General features: G+C 43.6%; 1 protein-coding gene across 1 annotated transcript; it reads left to right on the top strand.

Moving 5' to 3' along the window:
• The first annotated feature begins 10,938 nt into the window (after window positions 1-10,938).
• On the top strand, window positions 10,939-12,310 carry LOC101776052 (RING-H2 finger protein ATL39). The gene has a single exon (XM_004962275.3). The coding sequence runs from the start codon at window positions 11,442-11,444 to the stop codon at window positions 12,033-12,035; it is 594 nt and encodes a 197-aa protein (XP_004962332.1). The 5' UTR covers window positions 10,939-11,441; the 3' UTR covers window positions 12,036-12,310.
• The last annotated feature ends 335 nt before the right edge of the window (window positions 12,311-12,645 follow it).

The raw sequence follows: 12,645 nt of genomic DNA, 5'->3' as shown, positions 1-12,645 counted from the left end.
AAGTAGTCAGAGTAGTCCATCCTCGACTAGTTTTCTAGTCGAGATGAGTAGTCGAAGTAGACCATCCTTGACTAGTTTTCTAGTCAAGATGAGTAGTCAAAGTAGTCGTCAGCGACATGATTATTTGCCTCAATCTGCGCGTGACTTGATTGACGAGTCATATGCAGTAGCCTTGTGGTGGAAACCGACTCGATCTTCAATTGGAACGTGGAGCGCATCAATTCTGTCTCGACATAGATTTGTCTGCTCAGAACTCCGACTCAGCGACTTGCTTCTTGTTGGGTAGATTGATCTTGATGATAAGATCCTTCAAACTCGCCCGATGATCTCGATGATCACCCCTACCTGACGCGCCAGATGTCGGTGTTTTATACCGGCAACCTACCGAGGGGTATCCTCAGGTAGTAGATTGGTTGGTGGACGATCGTCGGATCTTGTACTCGAAGGTAAAAGTAAGGACACATGACACGGATTTATACAGGTTCGGTCCGTCAGAGTAGCGTAATACCCTACGTCTTGTTTTGGGTGTTGTATATTGTGCCCCGCGCTTGGGTGTTGTGTAGCCTGATTGTTGGCTATTGATGATGGTTCTGAGCTGCTGATCTAGGTTCCCCTACCCTCCTTTATATACTCCAGGGGGCGGGATTACTAGTCGGTTACAAGATAGGAGTCCTAGTAGGATTACATGATATGAGTCCTATTAGGATTACAGAGGAATCCTAGTAGAAGACCGTCTTTTTCCTTCCTTACAGGTTCTGGGGATCTATCCCTTACAATTAATTAGATTGGGGTTTCAACATCACGCCATGAGGGGAGGCTACGGGGAACGGGCACCCTTGAAATGAAATCAAGTTTGAGCATTGATAGTGATTTATTCCATAAAGCACACTTGACGGTTCTGCAACAATCATCCTTTGTGGCTCCGTATATCGAGGAACACAAGCAGATTCTATTTTCCCAATACCCGACGAAATCCGATGCCTGGATTACACGTCATCACATGGATACTTTTCCCTCTTGGTTGCATAAACACCTTATGGGTAACTCCGCTACTCACGAACAACTTTCTTAGTTAGCTAGGGGACCTTCTAGTACAATCGTGAAATTCCAACGTTATGATATAAATGGTTATACATTTTACACGAGAGCCCAAGACCAAAAAAACACCAACCAAAATAGTGGTGTCCGTATAGATGCCATAGACAGCAACAGGAGTAAGGACTCGTATTATGATTTCATAGAGGAGATCTGGGAACTCAAATACAGACCACTGAACATCCCTCTGTTTCATTTCTAATGGGTGAAACTAACTGGAGGTGGCGTAACGAAAGATCAATATGGAATGACAATAATGGAACTGACCAAGACTGGATACAATGATGAACCATTCATCCTTGCCAATCATGTGCATCATGTTTTCTATGTGAAGGACATGTCTAGCAAACCCAAGAAAAATCCAAAAGATAAAGAAAACCCATGGGAACCAAAGCGCCACAAGTTTTTCCAGGTAAAAGAAAAATCATGGGAGTCAAGGACAAAATAGACCAGTCAGATGATTATGATCAATTTGATGGCATGCCTCCATTCGCTATCGAAGTTGACCCAAGCATCATGCTAGACAAAGAAGAGGCTCCGTACTTACACCACGATCATGACCAAGGAACTTTCATCAACAAGAAATTTTTTAATGATACATTGTAATATACTAAATATGGTGTGCCTTTATTTAATGATCTATAGCCATCAGAACCTTTCAATTATATTGTAATGCTCTATGGTGAACCTTTATTCGATAAATATAAACAATGTTAACTTAACCACATACATCAATTGCATTTTTGCGCGTTGAAATTATTTAATTGAAGAGTTTGTTAATCAATTGATGCATTAAAATAATTATTTAGAAACTTAATAAACTAGCATAGAATTAATGACTGATTCAAACTTATTTTAAATATACTTATTAATTTAATATATTTTTGCACATTCAAAATATGTAATTTTTTTATTTTTCTTTAACAACACTAGTACAAAACAATTTAAAACATATATAAATTAAAACTACAAAACCAATTGCAGCACCAGTGAGAAATGAAAAGGAGGGAACTGTAGTCTCGATTGGATTGATGAACCAAAAGAAGCCACGAGGTTGTACAAAGATAATGGAGGGAAGGCTTCATATCACTAAAGTGATAGATGAGGGTCAGCCAATTGCTACCAAAAATATCGCTAGAAAGTTCATGAGTCAATGTGGGACTATTGTAAGGGATGACGTGCCCATTAGTATTCAAGAATGGAAGGGTAAAAAAGATAATCCATACGTGCTCCCACAGACATAGAAAGATATGTTATGGGAAGATGTCAAGAAACATTTCAGAATTCCTGACGGCGCCGATGAAAAAGTTGTGAAAGACTGGATGCTCAAGAAGATGGCAACCCAATTCAGACCTTCAAGAAGAATCTGGATGCAAACCATATCAAGAAGGGCCGAACTCCAGATTTTAATAACTGGCCAAAGTTAAGAGATCACTGGAACTCATTTCTGGAATACAAGAGGAGTGAAGGTAGTACGAACCAGGTTCGTGTCAACTAAGACAATGCCTATAAGAAGGAGTACCATCATTGTCTAGGGCAAGGTGGTTACAGGAGTGCAATTCCTAAATGGAGAAAGATGGAACAAGACCTAATCGATCGAGGTATCGTACTGGTGACTATTAACTAGCCCCATCGATCAAAGAATTGGTATTACGCTCATGGCACCCTTAGCCCTAAGGATGGGACACTTATTTTCAACAAAACAATATGTCAGAAAGCCCTCAGGCTTATCAAAAATATTGAAGATTCTAAAGTGGGAAAGTTCAAGCCTGATAGAGAGAACGATGAGCTAACTTTGGCGCTCGGAAATCCTGAACACCTATGACATTGCCGAGGCTTCGGGGTGGTTTCATGGAAGTTTGCTTTCCGTAGGGACATCGACACATACAAAAGCCAAAAGAGAAGAAAGGAACAGCAAGAGGAGAGGTGGCGGTGCATGTTAGAAGCTAAAGTGCATGAACAATACGTAAGAATGCAGGAAGAAATTAATCGGTGAGTAGCCCTGACAGTTACTGAGATGGTTTAATCTGGAGCACTGCCAGATCCCAACATCGTCGTCAGCCCTTCTCAACGTTGAAGCAGCTGTGCTTCCACAGGGGTCCTCGATGAGAACATGCCAAGCTTACCTGTGGTTGCGCAAGACCACCAACGGTACCTTGTGGATGACATCACTCAGCGCACCTCATGTGAGTTGTACAGACCATTTGGCAACCTCACTATTAAGGTATACATATATATAATTTATACAATTATCTCAATTGATCCACGCCTCGGGAGTTTAATAACTTATTTATTTCTTCTATATGTATAGGTGGCGTACGGAAGTGCTTTACCAATCCTGCCAGGGCAAATAAGCCATGGCATGAAGATTCCACCTGGCTACTCCAATGCTGGGGTGGAGAAGATTTGTGATAGTAAACATGAAGGCCTAGAGCTCGACCTCCCGGCAGGTGATGGGGAAAGGACACTAGGAGATGCACTTCACGGTATCATTCTATGACGCAAGCACTACATCATCATCCCCGGCCAGGAGGCATCATTTCTTCCCATAGATCCCCCGTAGCCACCATCTTCTCATAACTTAAGACCATCATCTCTAGCACATCCACCTCAGGATCATCATCACCACTAGGACCGTCACATCCTGCTCGATCACCATCTCCAGCACCATCGAATCCTAGAGGTGCTAGTGATGACGACCAAAACACCCCTCCCTGATCACCGTCTACAGCGCCGGGACTAAAGTCTGGTGCGAGCAAGGAACTTGCAGTACCTCTCAAGAAGTCGCGACCATTGAGGAAGAAAACAAAGAAGTCTGAACCTATTAAGAAGCTAGCAGGCAATATGACTCCTGAGAAATTGGGGGAGGCATCGCAAGCATTTGGAAGGGAGTGGTTTGAAAAAAAGCTGCAGAAAGAAAAACAAAGGAGATGGATCCTAAGTCAGTAGATTTAACCAAATTAAATTTTTTTATTAGCATGAAAAAAGAAGTCAAGAAGACATTACTATCGAACTACGATCGTTCGTGACTTAAGTCTTAACAGAAGAAAAACAAGAAGAGTCGTCATGCAATCGTATTCTTCCTTAGCTTGGGCAGCAAGATCAGCAAGCACATAAAGACGCTCTAGCTATAGCAGCTTTGCCTTTAGAACAACAAATCCAGGTCATTAAGTTTGTGGAAGACACAGGTCTCTCGCTTGCTGAAGTTCTAGGGAAAGCTGAACCGCCACCTCCAGAAAAGATTGTACCCAAATGGCCCTTTGAGTTACGCAAGCCTCTAGTTAGGCCTGAATTGGTACTGAAACTCTCAACTAAGATGTATGAATTCCATCAGTGGTACCTGGAGCAGTCGACCAAGGAAAGGGTCGTGTTCGCTCTTCGTGTTAAACCGATTGATTTTTTTGGTGAAGGTGAGAAACTGCTGTGGTTGGAATTCAAGGATATTCATGAAGTGTACCATCAAGATGCCCTTGATGTCTCCCTTATCAACGCCTGGGTTCTGTAAGTGTGTGTTTATTAGATGTAAATTTTTGCTCAGATCATTATTTTATGTGTATGTGTCGCCCTACTAAATTTGTCTTTCATTTTATGTAATATGCTAATTCAGAGGTGCCGCTGAGAATCCTACTTCAACATTGGCTTCATGGATTCAACGCTTGTTAACCAACATCAGATTCGGGATCAACCAAAAGATACATTGGGACAAATAAACAAATTCTTGGAGCAACAGAATTACAAGCAATGCATACTACTGCCTTACAACTTTAAGTAAGTGTGGGTACCGTCTATTTTCATTTTCCTTTTCCTTAGCTAATTAATGTTAGTTAGTTCTAATATGAACATTTATGTACGCAGTTTCCAATGGATTATCCTTATAATTATGATTGATTAAAACAACATTATTGTGCTTGATTCGTTGAGGGAACCAAAGAACAAGTACCAAAACATTTAAGACATCTTGTTTCCTAAATTTTCACCTAACGCTGTATTATTCATTATTTTAAGTCACAGCGCATGGAAACGATTCCGTAAGACTCACCATGGTGAATTCAAAGAAAAACTTACATTCAGTACAACGTTCCCGGTACGTATGAATTTTGCACATTTTGTATATTCTATAACACGAATATTTTATAACTTATTTTTTCACACTAAAGTGCTTGAGATAGGAACAAGGGAATAATTTATATGGATACTACGTCTGTGAGCACATGTACCATTTTGTGAGGGACAAGGTGGACAATATAACTGTACATAAAATAAACTTATTAATAATTAATTATTTTCTAGCTTCTTATTTAATTGTTGGTGTAGCATTTATATATTTTCAAATTACAGATGTTGCAGATTAAAGAACTCTTAGAGAAGGAGAGACTTTTGGTAGTCCAAGAAGCCGGTGGATGAGGTGATAAATTCCAAAGGAGAATTTTATTACAATGGACATTCAATAGCCGAACCGAGCAACACCATAACGGGAGGATCAAATTATTTTATATATAGTAATTATATAAATACTAATTTGATATGTATAATATACTAAGAATTGTATATATAGTAGTTATAATTAATATTACGCATATACTATCATGAAATATACATACGACATGCATAAAATATGAGCATATACATGTAAGTAGTGTATGCTAAGGATGTATACGTGTGTGTATAATTAGCGTTAATATGGAAAAGAATTTAGGGTAAAAAGAAAAAGATCTTTTATTACCAACCGGGACTAAGGGGCCACGTGCATATGCCTGCATGGCGGCCTGGGTGAATGACCAGGGACTAAAGAGGGGAAAGCGGAACTAAAGAAAGGGACCTTTAGTCCTGAATGATTAGTCCCGGTTTATTTTTTGAGAGATATGAGGCTTACCAACCGGGACTAATGCTCGATTTTCCACTAGTGAAATGGGGGCGCGATCTCTTTCTCGATCCCCATTCGCTGCAGCTTGGATCGACCAGTGGTGTATAGACACGTCAGCAGTGACTCAGACACCAAATCATCTGCCACGGTGGAATAGGGGATTGTATATGCCAGGTGGCTGTCAAGTGGCTTTGTAGAATACTGAGCGAGAGACAGTCTATGTTTTGTTTTCTTGGGCTTGAAGAGGAAGGCGTGTGACGAGGGGATGAATTGACCTCAAATATATATTTATAACTTAGTAGTATGTAATAAGCTGCTTATTATAAGCAACTAGATTGCCTAATACGAACGATGGGTGTCTGTCTCCCATGATTTCACGAGGCAATGTGAGAGAAAAACGCATACCATTTAACTATGAAATTTAGAACGAAGCTAGCTAGTATAATGCCTTGTATTTGTATATATGAACATAATAGAAGGAACAGGGAACGCTAGTCTAGCTTCAACCTAAGAGAGAGGAAAGGTTGATGACAGCTCCGGGTCTTTGAGGTGGCCGATCTATTGGCTTAGCAGGCAAAAAATATTTGTGTGGAATCCGAGTAGTAACCGAAGTCCTCGATCAAATCCGAGTTGGATTGGATATGGACAAGGAAGCTTGGTAGGCGGTACCCACGTTGCGGAGTTCGAACGGGAACCAACTTGTGTTGTAGACCGATTCGCATGATGGCTCGAGCACCAGCTCGTGGGAACTAGTCCGACTGGTGGTTGAAGTCGAGTTGTATTCGGACTCGCCCCTGGGATCTTGGAAGAGGTCAGAAATTTCATTGAATTTTTCAACAAAGTTCTCCAAAGCTTGGCGATAGAGGTTGATGCCGTCATGGTTCCCCTCCGAGGCCGGTGTGATGTGGTGGTGGAAGTTTCTTGTGCCGTCCGCAATGCAGACCCAGAAGCCAAAGACGAACATCGCGCCTTCTTCAAACGCGACGGTGGGCTTGATGATGACTGGAGCCATCGAGTTTGCCAGTGGATCTTTAGCGAGATCCCCTACCTGGCGCGCTAGATGTCGATGTTTTATACCCAATAACCTACCAAGGGGGTGCCCGAGGTAGTGTTTTGTGCATGAGGCTTGCCGAAAACTAGGAACTCAAAGGTGAACTCGAACACACGATTTAGACAGGTTTGGGTTGCTTATGTCGTGTAATACCCTACGTCCTGTGTATTGGTTGGATTGTATTGATAATGAGGTCCTTCAAGCTCGTTCGATGACCTCGACGATCACCCCTACCTGGTGCACTAGGTAGGGGTGATCGTCGAGATCATCAGGCGAGCCTGAAGGACCTCATCTACTCGACAAGAAGCAAGTTGCCGAGTCGGAGTTCCGAGCAGACAAATCTATGTCGAGACATAATTGATGCGCTCTGCGTTCCAATCGAAGACCAAGTTAGTTTCCGCCGCAGGCTGCTACATACGGCTCATCGATCAAGTCACGCGCAGATTGAGGCAAATAATCAAGTCGCCGATAACTACTTCGACTACTCGTCTCAACTAGAAAACTAGTCGAGGACGGTCTACTTCGACTACTCATCTCGACTAGAAAACTAGTCGAGAGTAGGTTCCATGTGATCAACAACTAGTCGGAATCGACTCCGACTAGTTGGCTTCATCAACGATCAACACGACTTTGTCAACAATCGTTCATGAATCAAGCTAAATCACTTTTTTAATTATTTTATATGAATTTTCTGGCTTGTTTACTGCATGCAGGACAACACGCTGACTACCTATCTATGTACGTCTCTAATGGTAATTACCCTCCAAAGCTACACTTTGCCAACTATTCCTAGAGCATGCTGACTGACAGCCATGGGCTTGGTACACCAAATTACGGAGGCTACGGCCACGGGTGAGATGCACTGAGTTTTGGAGGTACTACCATGGGTTTGGTACATTGAATTTTGGAGGCAATAGCCACATATTTGATACATTGAATACTGGAGGCTTACAACGGCTATACCCTAAGGAGGCACAAATCCTATACGCACAACACGCGCTATTCTCGCCAAAAAGCAGAAACATCTCAACGACTACTTTAAGCGTAATCGCGCTCTCTTTTGTCGCTATGCCGACTTCTCATTTTCAATGTCTTCTCTTAGTGGTCACCAATATCCTTGAGCAGAATATGCCTTAAATTCGTGGTAGCCCCAGATCTTCTGGCGTAAATGCTAGCACGCACACACGAGACAAAAAGATCTCAGACGTGCAAACAACAGTGCTAGTACGCGTACATGAGACACAAAGATCTCACACACGCAATGGCAATGGCTAAACAGGGACTGAGAGTCTAAACATAACAGGCTAACTACTCGGGAGAAATATGGCCGAAACAAGAGTATGACACACAACATTTACATTACATTCATCACTGAATTAAATTTAGTAGTTCCAAATTTTACAAATATACTACATAATGTATACATCTCTTTTTACAGGTCAAGCTTCGACGATGACTCTCATGGATGCTCAATATACCAACAATGGCTCCGCTAGCTATCAAACTCAGGGGCTAAGCACCAATAACTACTCGACGTGGCTCTTATGGCTCACCTGGTGCATAAGCTCGGGGCTGGAAACCGTAAAACTACTCGACGTGGCTCCTACGGCTCACCTGGCGCATAAGTTCGAAGGCTGGATGCCGCAAAACTACTCGGATGATGACTTGTGTGAAAGTAAAGAACCCTGAATTAATTATTTAATCATTCCAAGGCTCAGGGGCTGATAAGCTACATCCAAGATTTTTTCACGATGAAAGAAGAAGATTCAGGATTTTATTATCCCTTAGCCTGATTCTTCGATTCAACCTAAGGCTTGGGGGCTACTCCATATGGAGTGCGACTTCCGTCGTCCTCCATATCACATTGCAAAGATGAAGATTACAAAATCAAGACGACCAAGGGCTTGAGCACACCATAGCCTCACGGGAGTTTTGAGGAACTTTGAAAATTTTGCCAGGCAAAGTACTCAGAGATGGCGACGATCTGAAAAGTATTCAAAGCTGCTGCATTCGACTATGAAGTACTCGGGGGCTTGTTGGAGATAAATCCCCAATACTCACAAGAAAGGAAGAAGACGGACTCCTACTAGAATTCCTATGTGATCCTACTAGAACTCGTACCATGTAATCCTACTAGGACTCATCCTTGTAACCAACTAGTAATCCCGCTCGCTGAGTATATAAAGAAGGGCAGAGTACCTAGATCGGCAAGCTCAGAACCATCATCAATAGCCAACAATCAGGCTAGACAACACCCAAGCACAGGGCACAATATACAACACCCAAAATAGGACGTAGGGTATTACACTACTCTGACGGCCTGAACCTGTATAAATACGTGTCTTGTGTCCTTATTTTTACATTCAAGTTTCGGGTCCGGCGATCCCCCACCAACCAATATACTACCTCAGGATACCTGTCGGTAGGTTGCCGGATATAAACACCGACAATGACCATGGATGATAACGTCTTTTCAGTGTATTTTTCGAGCTCCAGTGGGCTACATACAATCAATGGAAGAAAGCGATCAAGAAGATCTCCAGTGTAATTTTACCTTTTTAGATGTCGTATTGTGTCAAGTTATCATTTTTAATGGATATTTGTTTTCCTTGATAAATATAAGATATGAGAAACTCTTTTGGGTGTCTTTCTCAAAAAAATCTAGCTTATGTATGTGCCTAAATAATTATTTTCATTGAACTTTCAATCAAATGCAACATGTATAGCACGTATATTGATTAATTATTCTCTCTTGTTTCGTCCCTTTGTATCCGATTTATGCCATGCAAAAAGGCAAATCAATCTTACCTCTTGTAAACATTGACAACGATTCTACGGTACGGCTAGCCTATCATATTTTTTTTCTGCGGGCCGCTAGCCTATTATTTTGTGATGATGCATGGACTAGTATTTTTTTAGAAACATTTTTTTATTAAAAATCATAGATAGATTTAGATCCGTAATTAATCAATTTCCAATATATAGGCTCTGTCTAATTATTTCTATTCTAACAAAGTACACTAGATATTTTCTTATCGTTTAATATATAGGTTGTGATAGACTTAGTTACCAATAATTTTCTCTATACCCTGTCCATATTTTTCCCCTTTGCATCTCCATCCATGTGTTTTTGACATATATTCTGTTGAAGCTTTAGCTTAAGCTATGTGTTTGAGATGGAAATTGATATGATCATTGCTTCGTGCATGCATGTGTTCATGGCCAGCAACATGGTACACACATCATGCACTTATGACTCAAATTAGTTTTTTAATATTAACTACTGCATAGGTGGAGAATTTAGAAGCATAGACAAGAGTGTTTTGGATATTTTCTTTACAGTGACAGAGAAATAGGTACGTAGTTTGTATGCAAATTTATGATGTTATTTTAGATTATTTTTCATAACAACATTTTTAGAAAATATAGATGAAAATTTACACATTACTTTAGTTTATTTTCATAATGGCAATATTATAATATTTTGACTCTTTATAATGACAATTGGTATTTTTCTAAAGAACAAAATAGATGCGATGGCTATTATAGTTGATATCCAGATCGATATTTCTCCGAGACATTTCGTGACGGTTTGATGTAGATAGAGGTTTTAAGAAAGAGCATGTAATTAGAGGTTTAATTAACGTAGACATTCCAGTAAAAAAATAGTGAGATACTCCGTACAAGGTTAAATATCCGCTAGGGGGTGAAAGGTGAGTTGATGTATCTCTATCTGTGGGCGCAACAGACTGAGTGGCCGGCAAATTTGCGTTGCAAGCTCCAAACCCTGTGGGCGCACGCATACATTCTTGGTCGCCACTCGCCAGCCAACAGATTCCGTGCCCGGAGTCCGGACTCGATCAAGTCGGCCTGCGGCGCCGGAGCAGGAAATTCTGCGGCACGCCATCCCCGGCCGGCCCGGCCGCGAGAACAAAATATATATAGTGGCCAGTGGCCTCCACTAGCCAGATACGCTGGCCGGCAAGATGCTTGCCGATGCATGCATAGCATCGTCACTCCGCCCGGGCCAGCCGTTCCGTTCTGATCCTCTCTTGGCGATTTTTCTTCCCTCCGGTCGCCCGTCCAGCTTCGCCAAGAGCCAGAGCCCCCAAAGCGGAGGCGAGCATCCGGGCGTATCGGCGGCCCGCGTGGCCATGGGAACCGAAGAGCCGGTTAATTTAGCAACCGCCGCCTCTCTGGTCTCTACTTGTGGCGTGGTTCCAGGAGTATAAACAAACCCGCGCGGCCACGTCTCATCCATCGCCACTCCTCCTCGTAGCTCCTCCTGGATCGATCCATATCATCTCCGAACTTTCCATTCCGTTCTTTCTTTCTTGAACCTTCGATTGATCGCCGGATCACTCGATCTCCAATTCTCCATCCCCGTTCTTGTTCCTGCGCGCATTGTATACTGCCGGTGGACGGGACGGCATGGATCAGGGCGTGAGCCCCAGCCCTGCTAGCGCGCGCGCCGGCGCGGGCATTCGCTGGGAGCCGCACGGGCGGATGCTGACGGCGTGCCTGGTGGCGCTCAACGTCTTCCTCGTCCTCCTCGTCTACGTCTACTTCTGGCGCTTCTTCTCGCGCACCCGCGGCGGCGGGGGCGAGGACGGCGGCGACGTGGAGGCGGCGTCCTCCGCGGCCTCGTCGCCCAAGGCCGGGGACCGGCGGGAGGTGGAGTTCGCCATCACCGCTCTCCCCGTCTTCGTCGTGCGCCGCACCTCGTCCGGTGCCGGCGGCGGCGCTGACACCAGCCCGGAGTGCGCGATCTGCATCGCTGAGTTCGCGGACGGCGAGGAGGGCCGGCTGCTGCCGCGGTGCGGGCACCGGTTCCACGCGCGCTGCGTCGACGCGTGGTTCCGGTTCCACACCACCTGCCCGCTCTGCCGCGCCACCGTCCTCGCGGACGCCGCCCCGGCGGCGCCATCGGCGGATCCGACGGCGCCGAGCCAGCCGTCGCGTCGTACGGATACGGATCGGCCGAGTACGAGTACGGACGCGGGGGATGCGGATTCTCCGGTGTGAGGATCGACTAGTTTTTTTAGGCTTTGTCTGTGGATTTGGAGGGAGGCTTGGCTGCTGATGCAAGCGGCACGCACCTCGGTTCTTGTTTGTTGTTGGGTGGATGTGGATCGATTGAGACATCTTCGTTTCTTTAGCTTCTTCTTCCTTCCCCTTTCTGTTTTCCACTGCGTGTATAAAGTATACGTATTTCGGCAGTGTGATCTACTTAGATAGCTGTAAATGCCTTGATGTACAAATTGAACTAGCTTAGTCTTGGTTACGTATAGTACTTTGTGGCAGCTCTGTCACAGTAGAGCTCGATCGATCTGCTACTGCTACCAGGAAAACACGGTTGGTTGGAGGTCCTGCCCACTGTGGAAAGTCGAAACACGCTGTAACATATGCTAGGCTGAACCATAATTCCGAGGAAATGGTTGGCCCATGATCTCTTTCTCCAGCGACTAGCGAATAATGCTTTTGGAGAAGATTCAATTCACTGAGGGGTAAGCTAGCATTGGACATTGCTTTCGCGCCTTTGCACCAGCCAGCCACGCACGGCATGCAATGCAATGTCCTTGTCGTTATGCAAATCCGGAGCCATATATATTTAGTAGTATAACTGTAAGCTTAT

This window comes from Setaria italica, chromosome III, assembly GCF_000263155.2.
Source record: "Setaria italica strain Yugu1 chromosome III, Setaria_italica_v2.0, whole genome shotgun sequence".
In the NCBI taxonomy this organism is placed as follows: Eukaryota; Viridiplantae; Streptophyta; class Magnoliopsida; order Poales; family Poaceae; genus Setaria; species Setaria italica.
The sequence above is the reverse complement of the archived record's forward strand: the minus strand, read 5'-3'. Positions and strand labels throughout refer to the sequence as shown.